This window comes from Manduca sexta, chromosome 14 (assembly GCF_014839805.1).
Source record: "Manduca sexta isolate Smith_Timp_Sample1 chromosome 14, JHU_Msex_v1.0, whole genome shotgun sequence".
In the NCBI taxonomy this organism is placed as follows: Eukaryota; Metazoa; Arthropoda; class Insecta; order Lepidoptera; family Sphingidae; genus Manduca; species Manduca sexta.
In genome coordinates, this window is record NC_051128.1 from 8325048 (window position 1) to 8349172 (window position 24125).

At 34.4% G+C, this 24125-nt stretch overlaps 1 protein-coding gene across 2 annotated transcripts in view; it reads right to left on the reverse strand.

Moving 5' to 3' along the window:
- LOC115447635 (G protein-coupled receptor kinase 1) overlaps positions 1–24125 on the reverse strand; it is a 33019-nt gene that overhangs the window by 3327 nt on the left and 5567 nt on the right. The window contains exons 3-13 of one of the 2 annotated variants that reach the window (XM_037438629.1): positions 18591–18664; positions 18418–18519; positions 15564–15638; positions 15394–15455; positions 15209–15317; positions 14297–14431; positions 6659–6824; positions 5188–5329; positions 2299–2473; positions 1692–1792; positions 947–1109 (exon numbers count right to left, since the gene is read on the reverse strand). In XM_037438629.1, the coding sequence (XP_037294526.1) occupies positions 947–1109; positions 1692–1792; positions 2299–2473; positions 5188–5329; positions 6659–6824; positions 14297–14431; positions 15209–15317; positions 15394–15455; positions 15564–15638; positions 18418–18519; positions 18591–18664 (1304 nt within the window). Of the gene's footprint in view, positions 1–946; positions 1110–1691; positions 1820–2298; positions 2474–5187; positions 5330–6658; positions 6825–14296; positions 14432–15208; positions 15318–15393; positions 15456–15563; positions 15639–18417; positions 18520–18590; positions 18665–24125 lie in introns of both variants that reach the window. The other variant, XM_030174800.2, reaches the window with a different exon arrangement.

Consider the following 24125-nt stretch of genomic DNA (forward strand, 5'->3'; position numbering starts at 1 on the left):
CACAGCGTCACACCAGGGTTAAACATTAACTTTATCTCGACCCTACTCCAGTTACCATCAGACGTCGTGTAGTCAATTAACCTTACTCGTATAAAAAGAAAACTATAGTTCCCTAGTAAAAAATGAATTGTTGATAGCGGTTCAATTATATCCAGTATAAATTTTATGATAACGAATTGATCGGACATACAAAATATTATAATTAATATCGCAATAACAATGTAAAAACATTGTTGAAAGTTTACGTAGTTTGCATGATGATTTCTTATGTTACGAATGTTAGACATCGAAAAAAAACTACATTTGGGATTTATCGTGGTTTATTATATTTTATTTTTCTTAAAAAGCCGCGATAAAATTAGAAGACACTTTATTTCGAAAAGGTGATACTCCGTTTCCTATGTATTGTGTCACGACCGCGTAAAATCCGATGATAGCCTACGGTTTTCGCTTCGTCGGATATCCTGCCGTTTCGGAAATATCCATAGTGCACAATAATTTCCCGTAAATGTGGATAAACCACTGATAATGGACTTGGACTACATAATTCCTCGAATGACAGATTATGTATTTTTACAAAATTTTCCATAAATACTTTTGTATGCATTTATATCGGGCGTAAATTTTAATTAATAACAACCCTTGTTATATTTTGATAACTACAAATAACATTTTTGGTTATATCATTAGACACATGATGAAAAACAAATTATATTATATCCAGGAAATACAATTTATTAAAAGCCAGAATATATAATTATTTTGCCATATACAGGAAGTACATCTTCTGTTCTTCCTTTCCTTGTTAATTCCTTTTTAAGTTCTTTCAAATACACTAAATATTAAAAAGTGGGTTGTTATTTTAAAAAAAGGAAATTTTCAATTTGTTCGTTTGTGTTTTGTTTACTTATATTGTCATTCTTCGATTAGGGCATATGTGTCCTACCTTGATGCCCTTGGTGTCCTCCTCGTCGAAGCTGCCGATGTCGAAGGCGTCGGCCGCGTTGACCTCTCCGCGCGGCGGGATCAGCGGCGGCGTGTACTTCTGGTGGTACACCTGCTGCCAGTCGATGCCGGCGAAGAACACGTGCTCCTTCACTTCGTCGGCGCTGCAATCGGTAAATAACGTTACAGGTAATACACTAACGTTTTTTATACACGAGATAGTGGTGAGAGGTAAAATTTTCCAAAAGGGAACATATAGGTACTAATATGCATAAATGCGGTATGTAAATCATTCTAATAATAATTAGATTCCACATAAATTTTACATTATGGGAAACCGGCAGGACTCGGGTTATATAGACCCTTTGCCACTGCAATGAGGTAGATAGAAGTGCTATTAGTGCACTCTTCGCCATGTATATTCTGTTCGATTATGTGATTGACAATCCTTTCGCAATATTGGGCGTAAGTTCCGGACACCACTGTTAACGGTGAATGACAAAGTAAAATGATCAGTGTTTTGCCACTTTTATTTGGGTTTCTTAAAAGTATCAACGCAAAATTACTCAAAAAACATATATAAACAAACGAATGTACAAGCGGTAATATATTTTACCCGCAGGACGGCGTGTAGTTTCTCTCTGCAGTCAATTTAAAACAATCTAATGTTGTTTTTAAGGTAAGTATCAGTTAATAAAACTCAGATTAAACATATATAAATGTTATCAAACATTACATCCACTCACCCTCGTCCCTTACAGCCGAGACGCTTGTTGATGTCCCGCTGCAGCAATCCTTCAAGCAAACTCTTCAGGCTCGGACTGAACGACTCCGGCAACTCAACGTTCTGGAACACAGTGCACTCGTATCTCCTCTGTGGCAGATGCAATCCCACCGATTTTATCATTCCCTAACTTTTATAGTCGTTTTCATAACTTATTAACACTCATAAAAGCAGTATACACTATACGCACGGCAGTTAAACACGGTGCTGTTCCCACGATCAATATTAGGATCTCGTGAAGTTTTGTCGTGGAACAACATAGTAAAAGGTAGTTAGAACAAACGGTGAAATCTAATTGACTAATGAGAAATTTATTATTTTAGTTCATTTTAAATTATGTTGACTACGCATATTGTATTCAGTATTCTAAATACATGCATCTGATACACAATACTGAAGGAAGAAGACAGTAAAGAGAAAATACAACTATCCAAGACATTCTGTACTACAACATAATTTAATCTACAGTACAACACACCATCCGAAAGAAAAAACCTAAGTGAAGAATTAGTAAACAAACCCAATCAACACGATATGTCCACACAACATAAAACAACAAAGACAATTACCATTGTGAGCGTCATTCTGTCGATCTCGTGTTTGTCCTTGGTCTTGTGTTGTCGGAAGGGCGAGTGTCCCTTCAGCAGCTTGTACAGCATGCAGCCGAAGCTGAACCAGTCGGCGGACGAGTCGTAGCCGGTGCCTTTGGAAAGTACCTCGGGTGCCATGTAGCCGTGTGTGCCACTGCGGTACGAAATATACATACTACTTCGATTGTGTAAGAGTACGAATTCGCCATGATTTCGGTTTGAAAATAAAAGGAAGATGAAAATTAATTAATGAAATTAAAGGAATAATGTTTGTCGAATATTTGTTTTTTTTTTTTAAAGAAATTGTCCAATTACAATCATGCTGTATTTGGACGATTAAAACAAAAATTGAAAACGGGATGTCCAAGGCGGGACTTCATAAGCCGAAAATCATGATTGGCAAGAGAACAAGCGGAAACAATTACGAAGTATCACATTCACTAAAATAAACTAAGAAACAATGAAACGTAGAAATGTAATCAGAAAACGTACCTACCCATTTGTGTACGTTCTACGTATAATATTTGAGTAACGAGCATAAGGTAAGTTACACAATTAAGGACTCAATAGCCTTATCAAAAACTCCGCAATTAGAATAACAATATTATTATGCACTACTAATAGCAGGTATTTGCGTCAATGTATGATTTTTATATCAGTAATTTTTCATATGTATACTTTGTTTATCCTCAATTATTGTAATATTATACGACGGCATATGGTTTATCCGACGCGATCTCATGTACGTAGCATATGCGATGCTATTTTCATACGTTAGTATGCACTTAGAAAGAACGTAGAGTGATTTTTTTTAAAATCGATTCAAAAAAATATGTTCTAGGGATTTTTTTTTTTATTTTTTTCCAATACAATCTTTAAATAAAAATTGAGTTTTGCAAGATAGGTTGCAAGAACGTACAATCCGATTTGAGAATCAATACAAAGCAAATAATTGCCCATCCCTACACCCTTATAACATGCATTTGTTCAGTATAGTATGCATGTAAAGGTTGCATCAGAAGCTATTGTTTCTGGGGCAATCGTATTATGAACAACCAAGCTTTGAATTTTTGATGAATTTCAGAGTTTGAAAACGACTTCAATAATGTATTACTTTCAATTTAAATATTCTAGTTGCAATCTACGTTGCGTTAGAGGCGAGTGGCTGTGTTGTCATTCATTTTAGTATCATCAAAGGTCCAGTATATGTTATAATGCGTTGTACGTAGCCTCAGTCCGACTATCTTACTTGCAACTTCGATCTCCGTTTCTTCATCTGGTGCGTTGGCATCAATGGTTACGTTGTTGCCTAGCTGCGTATTGTAACGCTTAACACTCCTAAATGCGATGTTTCAGCCTCGATAGTGCCTAATTTATGCAAGGTCTACCCCACCTGTCAGTTATTTGTTCATAATATAACTGAATTAAAAGACCAAAGGCACTGCCTAATGTGAAGCCACTGGCAATAAACGAGTAGTAATACTTTCAAATGTTGACAATACACTGAGTGGCGCTACTCAGTGCTCGTCATCATGAGACATAATTACATTAATACAATGTCCTTCAAACCAGAAACCAATAGTATTTCCACAATGATTTTTAGCAGCATCAACAGACATAGCAGTGGTGACTGTCCAACGAGACTATCACATACGAGAGACTTACTATTTAGTAATGAATGTTCTAAAAGAGCTATACTCAACCTGCGCCCCCTTAGCTTTTTCGTGCAGCCCGTTGATCTTTTAGAAATTACTCACAAGACTTTAAACTTTATTAAAACTACAGATTTTATCAATTTCACTAGAAAAACTTGTAACTGTATACTAAACCTATAAGAATAAATCGTTCAGTTAATTGTGACTAACTTTGATAAAAATAAATAAACCTATAATTTTTTTTTTATTTTAAATTCTTAAGTACGTCAATGAATTTATGTAGTGGCTCGCAGCACCATAACTAAGAAGTCTTTGGGGCCTGAATGATTGATATGACTACCTAAAGTAAAGTTTAAACTACCATTTGGTGGTTTGTGATGATTCGTTTAAATTCATCAAGTCATTAAACAAAAAAATATCCTGACAGTATTTTTCTGTTTAGTAATTATATTATTATCCTTTACGTCCCACGATGCGTTACCACATGTTTAATGTTGGGGTTATTTTCTTTATTTAAAAAAGAAGCATTTTTATACTTGTAACATATTATTTATCTTTATATCTTCACTAGCTTTTGCTCACGTCTTCGTCTGCGTTCTTCCAGGATAAAATATATATTTCCCATTATATATTTTCCCGTTATAAAAATTAATTTATGTCCTCCCCAAGCTTTCAAACTATCTTCATACCAGATTTTATCGAATTCGTTGGATGGTTTATGAGTTTATCGCATTCATATAAACAAACAGACAAACGCAACGGAAGACTTTGTTTTATAATATGTAAGGATAACTCTATTTTGAACTAAGATCTACACGCGAGGCTACACGCGAGGTATAATTAAATTAACTAAACTACCAAGTACCTACAAACCATCAAGTTAAATTTCAAACTATTACTTGATATTTTTTTAAAGCCGATATTAATGCACCCCAATCAAATTTCTCGTCATTCCTAAATAAAATATTTATCAAATTGATTACATGCATAATAATGAACTAGTGAACTGTAATATTTGGATTACCTTGTTGCTAAATAGATACGTAATACACAGCATGTATTACATGCATAACTAATACGATTTAAGATCATAAGTATTATATACTTCTCTCAATAGTATGTCGAATTAATCGAGCATCATTGGTTAGTCAATAGTCAACCAGTTAATTACAACGACCAAACAACATCGATGCTAATTCGAATGTTAACTAACACGCTTGCGTGAGGCTTCTTTTTGGAAAAGTCGCAGGCGAGCCCGAGGTCTGATATTCGTACGTGTCCGTGTTCGTCCAGCAGAATGTTCGCCGGCTTCAAATCTCTGTATACGATGTGACGTTTGTGCATGTGCTCCAAACCTGTGGAATAAAAGGCTACAGTGAGATTTCATACATACAGTGATTCGATGTTTTTTAAAACTTTTATTTATTTGTTTGAAAAATTGAAAAAAAATTACCATTTTTATATCTCTATAAACATATTTATCTAATCTCATACAAGTTTAACGAGACAGAACGCTTTCGTTATTTAGTTTGTTATTATAACTGGGTTATGTATAAAAAAAAATACCATATCGTCAGCTGTGTCCTAGAAAGTTGCGCAAGAATAAAGTTCCTATTTATGATTTTATCAGTTATTAATCTTATATATTATAAAACAAGTCCCTCGCAACGTATGTCTGTCTGCCTGTCGGAACGCGATAAGCTTATAAAATACTGAACGGATTTCGATGAAATTTGGTATGGACATAGTTTGAGACTTTGGAAATAACATAGATAACTTCTTATCCCGGGCAAACATAAAGCGGGACTATTATCCCGGTAAAACGCAGGTGAAGCCGTGAGTAACGGCTAGTTATCTATATAATATATAGAACCACTATCAGAATATTTTTAGTTAGTGTAATGTGTAGGTATATTTCAAGTGCTTAACGATTTATTTGTTACTAATGGAATCGGGTATCCCTTATCATACATTATGTTTTTAAACAATGTAATCGATCGGGGGTGTGACGTCACGTTGGTGCATTACATTGCATTATTTCAAAATGTATCATAAAAATGTGATAGACTTATTCATTGGTTGGGACCCTGGTGGTTGCATATTCAGCCGTAGATCCTTTGTGATACTTGACTCGATTCCCGCATGATATAAAATTAAGATTAAAGTGTTTTTAAATTGGGATTTGTTCTCAGTATAGCAGCGGCGAAAAGTGGAATTTTCCGAAAAGGAACCCTACACAACATATAGGTGCTAATAATATATGCATGAATGCGGTCTACAAATCGATCCTATGATAATTAAATTCAAGATAAAGGGAAGCCGACAATAATCGGGTTATATGGACCCTTAGCCACTGCAGTACAGCCACGATTTAGTTGGGAATGGAAACGATTGTGGAAGAAAGTTAACTGGTCCAAATCTGTACCGACGGATCGCTAGAGGACATAGATCTTTTGAAATTATGATTATAATTAAAAATAATCATATTATTATCTTCGCGCTAATGACACTTGGCAATATTAGTCGACCGTAAACCTTGTGATCACACACAGATCGGCCAATTCCCATTTATTCCAATGAAATAGTTATTCACTAATATGAGTACACCTATTAAACGGAAATTAAATATCCTCAAATAGTACCTAGTATTAAAGATGATTAAAATTGTCATACATTTACATTACCTAATATAACTTCAGCAGCGTAGAACTTCATCTCGGCCTCGTTGAAGACGCCGTGCTGAGACAGATGGTAGTGCAAGTCGCCGCCATTCATCAGGTCCAGGATAAAGCACAGTTTGTCCGGAGTGTGAAACGCGTACGTCATGCAAACAATGAACGGGCAGTCCACCTGAAAAACATGCGGTTTTAATAATAACTGACGTATATGCACAGTGACGGAGCTTTTTTATAAGTGCAAGGCAAAGTGAGCCGCCTTCACCTGATGGTAAGTGAGTTGGGTCTAATAGAATATCGACTGATGAGAGATGATTACCCCTCGTCAGTCGACACAATTATGCCGGCCTGTTGGAACCGGATATATACGGGCTAATCCACACGACACACTTAAATGGGCCACTATGGCGAGTTTTAACGCCTAGTGTACGGTGTTCGCTACCCCTGCGGATATAGAATATATCGTACGCCCAGCAAAAGGAGCTTGCCATAAAGTTGAGGCCCTTTAGTTTATTGCAAATTAAAATTAGTTATTTTTAGTAAAAATGAATAATTGAAAGCAATAGCAGAAATTTTGTACAGAAGTTTTGTTAGCTTTCAAATAAACTGTCGGTAAACTGTAGGCCAACTGGAATGTCATAGCAGTAAAGGTTATTAATGTCACTGGCATCTAGGTACGGTTCTAGGTACGGTAGGTAGGAATGTGCATTTGTTTCCCAAGTGGTTTGCTAGCTGAACTACTGAAAACTGCACCAAACGATGTTTCTTAAAGTCTCCTTAATCCAAAGAATGCTTTAGCGTTTACATGTAGCGTTACGTGAAATTCAATATTACAACCACAGGACTATTGTAGAGTACCTGCGAAACTTCCAGAACTAGCGCCATCTCGTAAAATACGAGCATAATAAACCTGACCTCTGCTCCCCCAGCGCTTAGTCCTGGTTTTATAAAGTCTCCATGGATTAACAAAGGTAACATTTTTCAATATGCGTATCACCGAAACATTAGGCACAATCAGATATTTCTCCTGTTAAACAGCCCATTTATGACCTGAAGAATAGCAAACTGTATTACGAACATTATATTCCTATAAAATTTACATTGGAATGCAAAATCCCTTTCTAATACTTTTTATTTATAGGTATACCACTCCCCAAAAGTGTGACCACTAACTGTAAACAGAAAAAATACCCAGAACATCAAATTACAAAACATGATTCGGCAAATATCACCTTCGCTATGGTTACATGAATTCAAATAATAGCGTACATCCATATATGTCTAGGGTATTACAATTTCCGCATTAATGGCGAGATATCCTGAAGTTCTAGTATGTGTTTTTTTTTAATTTTTACTGTATTAATTATCAATATCACAAAAATAATACATTTATTTCTTTAATTTTAAACAACATTTTTAAGATCGCAAATTGAAAACAATCTTAAAAAAATGTTAAACACAAAGCTATTTAACGGTGCATTCACATCAGAAGCGCCAAATTTGAGATAAGACATTTTAGTACAATGATACCAACCACCGTCGATAGTGTTATTTGTACGGCACAGACATAACGGCGCCTTCCAAGAACCAGACGAACGCTCATAAAAGATAAGATCACTCGTTCAATGTAATGAGCTAAAGTGCATGAAGATTTAAGCACTTCGGCGATCAGTTTCAATTATAATCCTCTCCGAATTATACAACAGTTTAGTTGTAGACGAACATTTATTACATCGATTTCACGTGGATGACGTCACGGAAGACACAAAAAGAATCGTAATTTTATTAACTTTGGATATTGTATCATTGTAATGTTTTTTGGCAAATCGTCAAATCTATGCCACAGATACAACGATTTGTAAGAACATAATAAAATGCGAATGAATCGCAACAGCTTATTATCATTACGCTGTACATTAACAGCCTAATCATTACTTATATAGTGGATATTTTACAGTCTATAAACGCCTACAATTTATCAATTTTATTCGTGACCAATATCACATCGACGCGCCACACCACGAAATTCTATATGATCGAATATCTATAAAATTTGTCATCTGCCTCGTGCTCAATAAACCAAAGTTTGCTTACTCGTAAACATAAAATACTGTATGGAATAAAGTTTTAAAACAAGATCATAGTAAGGGACAATTCGAGTCAAAAGTGACACATAAATGTTATAACAGAACGAATTATAGTACCATGTCTATAGTGTCATATTCTTTAGTTTCTCTGTCCGAAACATATAATATACTTATTATGTTGCTTTGAATAATTATTTTAGTAGATAATATGTTCTAAATTGAATGTCCGTAATACATTAAATTAACCTAACAATAAACCAATTTACTAATTAACCTTGCTTATACTAAATACGAACAAATCGCACGGGACATGTTACATTAAGATAATAAAAATCATAAAAGTTTAATAATAAAATATCAATCTACGGATTGAAATGGCAAAATAAAATGCAGCGGAAGCGGATTGTACAATGTCGACAAATTGAGGGCGATCCAATTCGTTTCAGTCCAATTGGCTGGATATCGTTTATGTCCCCGATACCATATCGCATATAGAGTAAATATATGTATGATTGCTGTTTTGTATTGAATCAAAGCAGCCACCACTCGATAAGCGATTTGATATTATTATAGCCAATGCTTGTGTTAAATCTTGTGCAATATCATTTATACAGGGTCATTTTGATATTCCGTTAATAAATTAAACTTCATACACGTCTTTCTTTACCTCTACTAACACTGTGCCAAAAATCACACATCAATAAGGAATATTTTCACAAAAAAACCCAGTTTTACATTTCAGATTTTTTGATTATTCTATAGTTCAGAGCGAATATGACGTGTGCATGAATTTTTTTCTGACTATAAGTGTGATGTCGCCGCTGCAACGAATTTTCTTAAAGTAGTCGTGGCATTAGGGTGTGTAAGAAAATTACTATTACTATTTATTTTTATTCATATTTATTTGGTTCGAACTAACAATTTACTTTACTTTTAAAAAATGGCGTGGATGAGAAGTTTGTTCGTTGTTTACAGAAATTGTAACAGATATCTAAATAAATAAATAAGTATCATATCACGTACTTGGGATGGATTTTCTGAAATTCGTTACACTGAGAATTTCACATACACCCCATTACGGACTAACAACAATATTTAATGTTTGTAGGATTGATAGATAAGGGAATATATATCTCGATTTTATACGTATTGATATGAGATAATATTGAGCCTAACCAAATTTTACTATCTTCGTTATCTGCTGAAACTTGTAATTAAAGCGTGACCGATGATGTGACGACATCGGAAAAACTTTAGAACCCCAAGAAATATTGAAATTAATCCTCTTTATAAAATATATAAAAATATAAAACATATCGTCATAAAAACAGAGAGAATTTTTCACACGTTACCATTCATCAATTGTTAAAACGTAAGCTTATGTGCGCGAATATGTCTATAACAAACCGCATACATTTCTAAAAGGTATAAATTATGTAGTAATTAGTAAGTGGTGAGCATATTATGGGATTGTCGTGTACAAAGAAGAGAACAGTATTCCAACTTTATACTTAAAACGCGTTAAAAGTACGTGGTGGCCTTATACAAACATACATAGATAGAAGTTATACGTACCGTAGCCTTTTGCCTGCCGAGTTTGCGCACTAGCGGGCTTTTCCTTAACCTATTTTACACGAGACACAATTTTAAGCAGCATCTCCAGAAAGTGAACTACTTACTCTTACTTACTATTGACCCTAAAGCTTCGTACAATCTTATTCCGCCATAATAGGTTTAAGAAAATTTTATAGCTAGTACTTTTTTCACTTTTAAGAATGCTAAGATTATAATAAATGTATGTTTAAATATAATATAAAGTATACTTGGCAAGATTTTTGTAGTTAGAACTGAAATTTTAATAACCTATTGATATCTATTGCAGCAGATGACAGAACACTTTAAGATTGACTGAAAGGACTAAAAGGACACTTTAGGATTTATTGCTTGTTTGAACATAGTTAATGGTTTTCCCCTCTAAGTATTAAGAAATTTATTTAGTAATACATAGAATTCTCTGGTGTCTTATGCGTAAATTGACAATTTTAGACGCGTGTGTTAGGCGTATAACATCTAAACTGACTCAAGGGCGACAGGAAGTAGCGTCATAAATATTGGATGTAACGTTTGAATTTTAAACTCTCTATGCGGTTAGCGTATCACGTCTGCATAAAAAACTATTTCTCATACAACTGCTTACTATTCAGCTAAGGTAAACTTGTTACTGAAGAATATTCAAAATATGTGCATATCGCAAGAAGCAATATGAAACAGTTTCTAGAAGTATGTTGTGTCAAATGATACATAATAAATGTCTATTTGAACAGTTAAGAATTCTGATGTGAATCGTTCACTACAAAACAAATCAATTAGGAGAACTAAATCAATGTAAGACAATGTCTCAATTGATAATTTTTGCCATCCGTACTCTTCTTTTATATCATGGCTTCCACCGTTTATCGATGATTTCGCCAATGTCGAGCAATAATAATAGCGGATACAAAACAAAAAGTCGCATCCGTATTCAAAACTGGACATTGTATTGATATTTTTTTTACTTACAATATGGTACCGCGGCATTTATCTGTACAGTTTGATATCCTCTTTCTTGTTTTCTATTTTTTTAATATCAAAGATTATAATACGTATAATCCATATTTTTAAATTATATTTGCTAACGATACTCAAACTATTCCTCATTACGTTTGTGATGTCAATTTTGTAGGAATATCGGACGTCCATTTTGGATCAGTGATTAGATTTTCTTTACGATTATTTTAACAGATTAATGATAATTTATGTGATATGTGAAAATAATATTATTTCAAGCGAGAAACCTTTGTATCTTTTCTAGACATCTAAACTATAAGTCCAAGAGCACCTTTTTATTTGTCAAGTACACAATTTTATTAGTTGCATGGCCGCGTCAAATAGTAGCATATGGTCCCGTTTTATTGAGCGAAACAAGATGTTCAGTTTCACCTATTCCACGTATTTTTAAAGCACTGCCTACTGTTCTACGGGTGATATCATCAACATCGCTATGTGTGCTGATGTTAACACGTATTGTATTTAAAATGTGCAAATTGTTTTAACGTTACAATGAAAATAATGAACATTTTTGCAAGCCCACGAAGTTTCTATGATTTAAATCAAGTTTTATAAATAATCTTTTTTTAGATTTAAGCGTGGATGTAAATGTAAGGTCAAATATTGTCAGAGGGTCATGAGTGATTTTGCATTAATCTACATCAATGCAGGTCTCATGGTAAATCCCATTATGGCTCCTTCAACCTTAAAATCTATAAATCAATTATCATAATTATTTTTTAATGGTAATGACATATTATTTACTGATGGATGTAATTTGTATCTATAGAGAATAGATTCACTAGGAACTGTTGATCAGGAAATAAGATGCCGAGAACTATAATCCGTTGAAACGTCTTAGTGGAAAATGGTAAAACAAAAATTTCATATCAACCTAATTATGACAGGAAAAAAGGTAATTAGATTCAGAGAAATTTAACATTCATAATAGTCGTGTTTAAAATATTAGTCATCCTGTGACACTATTACTGAAAGAACATATTCATATCACATACAGTTAGATGACTAATAAACAGAAACCGTTGATTTCTTTTCGGTAACAAAAAAAAACATTAAACATAATGTTTTATTTGCTACTACTAACTATAAATACCTTATAATAATTTATACTTACAAGTAATAACTTGTAAGTATAAATTACTATAAGGTATAGTTTTACTTTTTTTTTCTTGTAATAATATCTTGTTTTATGCCTGTCGTGGTCGCCTACAATTATGGCAATATCTAAATTTAGAGTATTTCATAATGTAATTTGTAATTACTAAAACGAATGTATGTCATGTAGATGATCTTTAAATCAATGAATATATAAATATACTCCACATTCTTTACTTATAAAATATTTACGTCCTAATATCACGTTTTATGAATGAAGAGCGAATCGACACGCACGCGAGTGAAACATCGCGTCCGTAGTTCGCATCTCGTATAAACATTTACTTGAATCGTTCTAAATTAATCGCCGACTGTCCTTTGAAAAATCCAAAAGAGCTGAATCGATCTTCCTATATACATTTGGTCGGATAGACAAATGACCTCATTAGATTTATCATAACCTAATAAGCTCTCTCGGAAGTATGTAGGTATTAATAAGTTGCCACCCTTAAAGCAAGATTAAGTAATTTCCGTTATATATTTAGTACATGCTTGTGATTGTCTAGTGGTCGGAATTAGGCCGGCGATTTATTAAATTTGTAACACATATTACCTATACATTTATTTTTTCTATACTCCCCTGTATGAACTTTTATTATGCCAAATCTGACACTATCTCTTATTCTTCTTCTTTAGTTCTTAAAAGGGATAAGTACAAAGTATTTTCTTTACGTATTATTATTTCGATTTTTTTGATTCGTTAATTGGAACGGCACGTATATATATCGATACTATGCGAAATTATACCAATAGTAAATATTATCGTTCTTGAAAATTCTCTTCCGATCGTTATTCCATTTATGTTCTACACACAATAGTTCTGCACACGAGTTATTGGAGCTGCAAGGCCAAGTTATGGTTGTCTTGTATTCCTAATTTATTACCGACTGAAACACTATATTAAGACGTGCATCGTCATATTCAATAACAACAAAGCGTCAATATGTTTAATACTAAAATGTTCTAAGATTTTGTAACACATTTAGGCCATTATTAATGTATTATGTGTGCGCTGATTATTGGTTAAAATAGGAATGAAATCATTGATCAGCTCTCAAATCAAATGACTAACACATCAAAATTTGATGAAAGTATTCCCTTTAAATCTACCAAACAATATGTGAGTCAACGTATTCTTGGGAAATGCAGTTATGGTGCGATGACGTGTATTTAAAAAGTTACGTTACCTGTTCGACGCACTGATTTCTATTCATATTGAACGACGAGCCTCGAGAGTTAATATATTTATAACATGAATGTATGAATGCATGAATCCGAAGTGTCATCATGAACCACACTAGTCGACGTGAAGTAAAATATTAATGGAAATAGTAGATCCATCGACGTGTTGCAATATATCCCTGACTAAATAACCATAACTTATACATTGTTTTAGTAAGTTCTATTCAGTCTCCTAGTTTTACTGAAAGATTGCTAGCCTTGAGAATAAGTACTATCTTACAAAATACTTTCTCAATGAGTTTAATAATACACTTTTTCTGATAAGTAATTATATTCTATGCCATCACATAAGACTGGCGGCGTGTTGTGAAGATTGCCACCAACACCTAAAGCGATGACCACGACAGCTCTGTCAAGAGTGATACCGACAAAGAAGAATTTTATATTCCTACTATGAAATAATTATTATAAATACAAACACCAAATGCCCGAGAAACATTTCAAATACTTGCAGCTAGAAGGCAACGTCTCGTACAGATCGATTCGTAGAATCGCTGGAAAACATCAGTCATTTAAGCATGCAGTATAAAATATTGTCATAAAAGTGCACACTCACCCCAGTACTGACTAGTGAGAGCATGATCCTCTCGTTGAGCGCTAGCGTTTCCCCTTGCTTCATCTTTATGCGTTTCTTATCCAGGCACTTCATCGCATACATCTTGCCAGTGTCTGCCTTTCTACATCCGTACACCTGCAGACAATTAATCAGTTATCTAATAGTTAAGGTTAAGGAATTAGTAGCGGTATAATTATCGTAAAGTATAAAAAATAATATTAAAAAAATAATCTAAACGTTATCGTTGCGGTAGATGTAAAACACATTTAACATCGGATTTTTTTCCACAAATAGAACCGCAAATACTGCAGTTTTTTTAAGTAAACAATAATTTAATATTACATAATTAGTCTTTTATATTTATATTTGTACGTTTAAAAAAAATATATATAATTTTCAGTCACGCGTTGCTATCAAATCAAAGAGAGTCCTTTCCAGAGTTTCCAAGAGCCTTGGAAATTTAGACAATAAGCTTATTCTAAAGCCACTAAGGTGCACATCTACTTCTCACTCTGCTCCTATACATGGGCCTTCACTTTTAGATGTAATTTAGTCTGTTAGAATGAATCCATCAAAGTGTGATGAAATATTTCAAATTTAAATGCTAAAATGTAATTATATTGGTGTGTGCACATGTCAGACGTCATCAAAGCGGCGTACAGAGCGCATTGATTACGTCATGTCGTGTCACCGCGGCTCACGGCTACGTTAAAATCCATCATTATTCAGCTGCGAACATCGAGGGCTTTATTACACTTACGGCAGGCCGCTATTCGACAGGAATATGAATATAGTTACACGGTCGCGGTATACATTCTGAATACTAATATTTTAGTTCGCGTCTAACAGCTACATGTGTCAGTAAGCCTCTTATTATGTATGTTAAGGTATTTTCCTTTAGAACTCACTTACCTCGCCGAACCCGCCTCTGCCAATAATACGATGTACGCTGAAATCGTTCATTGTGAGCTGAATGTTTAATTCTAAATTCTTCCATTGACAAAACCTCGTGTATTTATCGCTGCGAATAAAACGATACATTTGTAGTTTATCAATACCTGTATACGAAATAGTGTGTAAAAGATGAGAATATTTACCTTTCTAAAAAATTTTTGAAAGGCTCCCCTCGTAAATGTTGGAATATTTCCTCAATGTATGGCTGAAATAATATCAAAACTATAAAGTGGACTTATTCTATTTGTCAATTACATTATGTTATAAAAAATAAAAATCAACTTTATTCTAGTAGTAGTATTGTATATAATACCTCGAACAGATTCGGTGGTACTTCGTGCTTCATTAAATATTTTTGCACGTGCGCTACGCATTCTTTAGAATAATCCTGTAACAACAATGCACAGTTTACAAATTGCTTTGTTAATGAGATAAATATAATTATATGTTTATTGTAATAAATGAGTGTAGAACTCTATACGTATTATTGGAAATCTCAGAAAACGCATCCATAGTACTATAACCGGCCTTCTTATACTATATTAATCCAATCGTCCGTAGACCATACTTATGTTACAAATGCTAAAATTATTGTGTTTATCTGACAGTCTATTTTGTTTCTTTTAATCGGCTAAACTAATTTTGATAAATCTTAGCTTAGACATGTTTTTAGCGACGACAGAATTATCATATACAATAATCAAGGCTACAACTTTAGAGTAAATGCTACTCGTCATATAAATGAATAAGCCAACCCTAATAAATAGTAATAAAATGAGAAGTATTTAAATTACTTGTCTAATACGATAACTGTCAAATTAAAACTTGGCAATTTGTGAAACAGAACAATCAATTGTCAACCATAAATTATCCGCGCGTGCTTGCTAACGATATTTGTGCAATCTACGTAAACGTCCAAAGTTTTTGTAAAGCATCGATGAGAGCAAAGAAAAAAGTCCAAGACGCTCGTAAACAATCTTTTATACAGGTATCTTAATATTCATAAAGAAGGAAGCCAACGTCACGACACGTAATCCCACTGTCTTGATACCACTGCTATCGGAAACAAAGCCGCAATTACGTGACGCGGGATTTTATCAACATATCTACCTCCAGACATGCAAGAATACTACATTTACGTATGAATAAATAAAGTTGGAGTTCAGTAGATGCCTCACTTGTACAATACGCGATGAATCATGGATATAATAAAATTTACACTTTAACACTCAGCTCATTATACTGACTGATTAAGATATTAAATTCTGACCAGCCTTTATCTCGCCTCGGCGAGTTATTGTAAACTATTTTTCACTTGACCACGAACCACATGTCCAGGGGACGGCCGGACCAGTTTATTTCAACAGGACGAATCATTGAAAAAGTTTAAAAATATCGTAGGCACGCCATCGGTTATTTAAATACATTTTTCCTTATAACGTATGTGCATTCGTTTGAATGTTGGAACGAGTAAATGGATATAATAAACTCTCGTAAACAATGAACTCAGAAGGTGATACTTATTTTTTTTAGATCAGTCTTACTAGGTATGAATTCAATAAAAAAAAATTAACGAGACTTTTTTATTTTTGTCTAGTTTGTTGTTAAAGTTCTACTGGCAAGTCTTTATGTTCCCGTAGCCCGTAGGTTTTTCTACTTGTCTCTATGCGGTTCTTTCGTTCTAAATAATTCATTCTTATGGGAAGGTCCTTAAATTTGAACCATAATACCTATTTAGTTCTAACTAGTAGACGCCCAGTGGTCGAAATTAATCGAATTTAATATATTATTTATAGGACATAATATTATACATAAATTTATTACAAATCTCACACTCCTCCGTGCGTGCAATTTTATAAAGGGTTAGAAAGTTTTTTCTTCACATACTATATATAGAATTAGATAGCGGTCTAAGTTTATTCATTCTCGTGCTCAATTCTTTAATATTTATTGATTGACAGACAATGTAGGGGTTATGTCGATGAGTCTAGACTTTAGACTCTAGAAAAGAAGCACGAAATTTTGCACACAAGTTCATTTCACACACATTTTAGTACATTTTAGTAGGCGCATAAGAAAGATGTTTAGAAATTTATCTCCTAAGGGGATTAATCCTCGACACACGGCTATATTTTAAATATATTTTTTCAAAAATGCAATGCGCAAAGATATTATTTTTATTATAATAGAATCAAGTCCTTTGGATATTAATATGTAACTCTCATGCACTATTACGATGCTGGTCATTCCGTTTTTATACTTTTTGTTCTTAATTACGTACTAATACTAAAAAGGGCGCAACCAGTGCTCGGCTATCGCTTCAAATTCGTTTAATTCAACTTAACTTTATTTTCAACCATAAATTAATCAAAAGGTTGAAATTCTGTGAAACTGACATTCGGACTTTAAAATATTACATTGCCACAAAATACAAGCATCCAATATACAGTCCCGAATGTCGATACGGCCATAAATACGAAACACAATTACCCCGCGTTTGGAAGTAAAAGCCCGAACAGGTAAACAAAAGTATTTACAAGCAGTGGCTGTACGATGCGCGTATATCGAATGTTGGTATGTTGAGCAGTCTAGGGTATTTATTGTTATCGAAGGTTCAGGCGGCGGCGGCGGGCACCAAGCCAACACTCCACTAACGAGGCTCATTATACAAACAACCATCATTCTGCCACGGTGCTGTGCTCAAAATTCCCGATTAGTATTTTTCAAAGAAAAGTGAATAGTACGCTTGTTTCAATATTCTTAAAATAAAATATCATTGTTGATTTAACATGCTTCATATTATGCGTTTGCGACACAATATCGCCCAGATACGGCAAAGTTTTGCGGAAGTTTTCAAAACCATATTCCATTACACTGAAAACCTTTTAGATAATGAAAAATATACATCGATCTGTGATTACCGGTCGCATCGCCGATCTATGCACCGTCTATCGCATTTAGTTAAGTGAAATAAATGGAATTAATAACTGTAACCAATTTCCTTGATTTCCGCCACTAGTCGTCGTTTAATAATGTCGAAAGAAATTTAAATAAGTAATTCAAATATAAAAAAATTCAAAAACGGCAAATAATGTTACATACAGAATATTGAGGCGTAGTAATAATTGTGATGAGATATAAACTGCTGTAAAAAAACAACAACTTACATGTGAATGTGCTAGCAATTCTTTCATAATAAAATTATCATAGATGTCTCTTGCAATCCTCCGCCTTTCATCTATGCATTCTTGTTTTTCATATAATTTAATCTGAAAAATATTATAAAGGTAAAAGAAAGTTTTATTTCTGACCAACGTGGTATTCCGAATTGTGTACCAACCTCTTCGTAAAATTTTAATTGTGGCACTGGTTCTTCTGATGTTTGTTCACAAAATTCCTTAAATAATAAATAACCTGAAACAAAAACAAATCTTAATACTATTTATTCATCTGATAAATACTAATACGAAATTAGAATATCATTGCATAATGATTCTAAGATATGTATAGATATCAGACGAATTGGAGAAAATAAACTATTCAATTGTTCCGATTTCAACAAATACAGAGTCCTTAGAATTCATTTTTAAACCCTAATACAAAAAGACGATTTTAATAAGTTTAACGTGTGTAACTGTGAATCTGTAGGATCATAGCTTTCAAACAAATAGCCCATTTTATATGCCCTTTTTGTCTGAAAGCTTAATGATCGAGATGGTTCTTAGCTATCATTTATGAAGATCTTTTCCAGCGTCTGAAGATTATCTGCTCGTTTCCTATTGTCATATCAAAACAATTTATTTTACATAAAACATGGTATAAATTATGACGTTAAATAGGTTCGATTGATTTGATATTTGGTGTAATGTTACTTTGGTGGCACATATATCTAAAACATGGCAACCATGAGCTGATGTAGCATCAGGTGGTCGGAATACCCCATCATTACTGTTCAATAACCAATGGACTTGTCGAGTCTTATAGTTAGGTTGCCCTTTTCCATACAAAAATAATCTTATCGATCCTGTACATGTGAACAAATATTACAATATTTATATTATGGACATAGTTTAGTAATAATGGTACATGGCATCCGCTTATTCAGTCATAAGTGGTACGTCTAACAGCTAATTATCACGACAAGCGGCATGATCTGCTAGTTTGCGTCAACGTAGTACTGCGCTTATACACTCGTGGTGCGGTTTTCAACATTGCGACAGAACTAGCCCATATATAACTGCTCGTAATATGACGCAGCCATTCAGATTACGCTCGTAATCAAACATTTGCTGGCAGCTTCATGTGGTTTGCCAGTCCCCACACGCTAATTCTATCCGCGCGGCCCAATTTTAATGAGTGTTTAACTTTTTAATTAGACTTACATGTGCAACATTCCAAGTTAATTGTTATTAGCTTTTCCAAAGTAATTTTAGTTTCAGTAGAATTGAACTTTCAGACGTTGGTTTTGTTTTCATGATTATCATGTTCAATGTTAAACTTCTTTTCTAATGAAACTACTTCACCCACGGATACTTATATATCTATCTTAATTTTACACATAATCAAACATCAGGTTCCCTTTGCTATAATTGAATATAATTCTAGTTGTAAATAGAATCGGACTGCGTAAACTTCAACAAGAATAGGTTTGACCTTTCGCAACGTTGTGATGGCAGTTTAGATGTAAAACTAACTTTTGTTGGACCGTGTTAAAGTTGCCGCTGCTAAGTGTAGGTATTGACTAAACAGAAAAAATAAGATAGCCAGGTCAAGGTCATTCGTTCGTATTCTTATCGTGATCGCAGAATAATCCCGGATTACGAGTTCTCCAAGTGCTATTTACTTGCCATCGTTACGATACGAAATAATTCGCTTAAACAAACTCTTATCACAGTCTAAATAGCCAACCTACTTATAAGTACATTAATAGAGACTTATTACGACGGTAGATAGATTTATTTAATTCCAGTGAACTAGGTTGGAGATAAATTGGTAATTCATTTATTTTATTACAAATTATTGTATCTACTTTTTCCAGTGTTACGAGAAAATTTGCAAAATATATGATTATAATATTATAGGTACACTCATGTACAATAATTCCATTTACTTATCTACAAACTTTTAAATAACAATTGTAGCGTGTGTATCCGCTTTCAAGTTGTAACCTAGTTGAGATACAGGCTGGCTTTGCCCTATAAAGTGTCCCCGCAACGTCCAGTGCACCCGATAAATTTATTTACTACAGGTTGTAGTGAGGTCACGGTAAATTGCGTTTGTAACTTGCTCTCGGGAGCTTCGCTGCAATATCGCTGCCTTACGATAACAGCCACACCAGTGGTGCTCAAACGGATGATCCCGGGAACGTGAAATATAATTTAGACTGCAAATAAAAAATAATCGTGCTTCCAGCCTCAATAGTTCCATTTTCAATGTAGGCATCGAATTCAAAGTCTGATATACTAACTTTTCGAACACTTTGCTATCTGTTTTCTTGAGTATAGCAATGTATAGGGTTTGGCTTATATTGTAGTTTTAACTTATTAATATAAACAATGCCGAAAAACAAAATATAGCATGTACCGACATTCGACAACTTAGACTTGAGAGCAAGTAGTATGAAGTGTGTAAACCTATACTTTTCTAACAAATTATAATAATTAATTTATCTCTGCAGTAGCACAAGTAAATACAAGTAAAATGTTGCTATAATGTTTTGGATTAGGGTAATAAAATAATATAGATAAACCACAAATTGAAGTTTAAGTACTGTATTACGAAAATACAGCATATATTATTAATTCCATTTATGAACTCACTAACATCATAAATCAGCACAGATTTATCAGAACTGGGCTCTTTCAAGTCCCTGAAAAACGAATCGGACCTTCGACGAGTCGAGTCAAACGTACAATATAAAATTAAAGTCATGAGGTTTTAATTGGTTATAGATAGCAGTAAGTGATAAGTACTGTAGCACAGGAAAACTGCGAGTACAAACAAATCATACATAATAAGCAATCCTTGACCGAAGCATCAAGTCACATGGAATTGGTGGAGCGTGTTCTGGCAAAGGTTTACCCTTAATATCATAACTAACCCAATGACGACATAGTACCATGATGATAAATCTCGCAAATTATATCTTGGCATTAAGTACTAGCTCTACGGTATTACACGAAAAGCTTCCTCGAGGAAAAAAGCCCGGCAATTCAGAAATATATTCATACGTGTCATTTCACCATTACAAACTACCACAGCACTGTCATTGCAAAATATTCGTAGCTCGTTAAATCATAACAGTTCAAAAAAATCAATCCTTCGTGACAAGCTCAGCGTCAACGTCGCGCGGTGGTAAGGTCATAAGAGGTAGACGTAACATATTCTTAAAAATTAAGCAACTATTTAGGTACTGAGGGAAACATAAAATACTCGATGACATAACATAATGATATATATAATGTCGTGTCAAATCAGTAAACCTAAAAAAATAAATAAGCCCACTAAACATAAACAAAGAAGTTACAACAGACCTATACCTAATCAAGGAAAAATTGTTCATTAAAATATTTTAATAAGTCAATATATTTGTCATTGAGATCCTAGAGCCAATTATACATTATTATTCTAATGGTTTTCAAGTCCTTGTAGATAGTGATAGACCTCCAGTTCCAAGATGAAGTTTATACGTGATATGAATACCAATCAATGGGATGAAGTACAACGAGCAGTCGTATAAATATAATAAAACAGGCATAAAATCCTTTCCGGTCCCAAAGCAATCAATTCCGAGTGCTACATGTATCCTAGATGCAAAGCAGCTTGCTCTAGAAACGGAAATTATAAGACTTCGGATTACAGTGTAACATTAACTTTATCCCGTTAAATATATCTAAAAGGGAACGTCGACTTACACGTCGGTCTCGATATCAAACGCTATCACCTCTTTGTTATTGGGGAATAATGATTCGATGGACCAGATAAAGGCACTTTCGTATTCTCTCCGTGCCTTATCTCCTTAAACAAAACATCTAGATCACTGATTCAGACAATTTTATACGTAAAACTATTCAGATACTTTTTTATAATGATAGAAAACAATAATAAAGAGAGTGAATTGCTATTTCACCCATCTCTCTAGAATTTGCAGAGAACGGCAAAAATACATCACAAACATTTTTGGCAAAATTTTTGAATAAGATGGAATCTTAAAATCAGGACATTTCAAATATAAATATAATAGTATAGCATATGATACTACAATAAGAGTTGACCTTTATTATCGGAACGTAAACCAAGAGGTACAAAAAAAATATTTATACCTAATCGCGTAGAAATTGACAGTCATTTAAAGATTATGCATTTTCTCTACTTTTGTCGAAAGGCTTCCCGTATCGTGCAAAATTTCACGACTAAAATTCGTCAGGGAATACAGGGGCCATTTGACCCTGTAAAACCTACACCCATATCAAACATTTGTGCACCACACAAACTTTGGTTTCGGTGTGTCACGAAATCCGCGGGTTCAAAATAAACTCATCTCTACGGAAACTAGCAAAACACAAGGCTCTAAATTTAAGACCTCCTATTAATTTGATATTAATAACCCAGGCTGGCAAACAGACTAACAATAAATTGATTCTATGGATCCATTTTCCAAATTTATACGATATCCCCAAAAACAGAACGGATCAGTGACCATACTGGGGTACAAGGTATACAGGGAAATTTTGACATTACGATAAATTATCGCCGATAATCAAACCACATACTCGTCTTTACCTCCGTTAATATTGTGCCAAAAATCATGCACAAATAACGAATAATTTTACCAAATATTCCGGTTCTACTTTTCTGGTATGGTTTCATTTAGTAACGCAATGTCATAATGTCCATTTATAGTAAGAAGATTAGTAAATGTTAGCAAATGAATACAAAGCCTAAACCCAAATATGGGTTGCGAACAAATTGTTAATGAAACAATTCAAAAAGCTCTCGTGTTAACGTAAGCTTGCCTTTTCCCAAATACACCGTGTTGCTTCTTGATCACTTATTTTGGTAGAGCATTATTTTGCACTTCCCAATCGGTCATAAATTTTGGGAACTTAAATAATAATTAATCGAGATGTGAGATTTCATAAAGCAAAAACGTTTTAATGACTGTTCCTCGACTGTTGTTCGTTTAAACGTTTTAAGTTTTAAACTGCTTTTTTTTTTTTTTTTTTTGTTTTCGCGGAGAAATTGTCTTATGACTACCGCTCAGCCTTCGTGGGGGGCGACTGAGCGGTTATGTTGGGGTCACCGTGCCTTACGACCCGGCATTGCGCCGCCCGGATTTGATGTCGACCTTCAGGCGACCGCCGGGCCGAGTCCCTAACCTATATACAACGCACGGCATACCAACTAAAACTCCGCGGTGGCCCTCTTCGGCGCATTAGGGACGACTGCGAGTTTCCTCTGACGGAAATGTCTAAGTCTACTTCCACAGCCGCCCCTGCGCGGTGCCGCCTAGTGCGGCCCGTCTCCTGTGAGGGGGGGCTCAGGAGCCCCCGCGCACCGAAGAACGTCCTCGGCGTCTACGGCAGCATGAGGCCAACTGCACACTGCCGTCCATCCCGGGGGTCAGCCGAAAATTGTGCAAAGACGCACAAAAATGCACAAGGGCGGACAGCCCCCTGCTGCCCGCCGACGACCCCCATCGTGGCCCCTATTAGTCGCCTTTTACGACAGGCAGGGGATACCGTGGTGAAATTCTCCAAACGCCCCCAATCCACAGGGCGGAAGTTTTAAACTGCTGCTCTACTTATTCCTTCAGCGTTTACTACTTTCCATTTGATACAATACATCCTAAATCATATTAGGGATCGAACCCAAG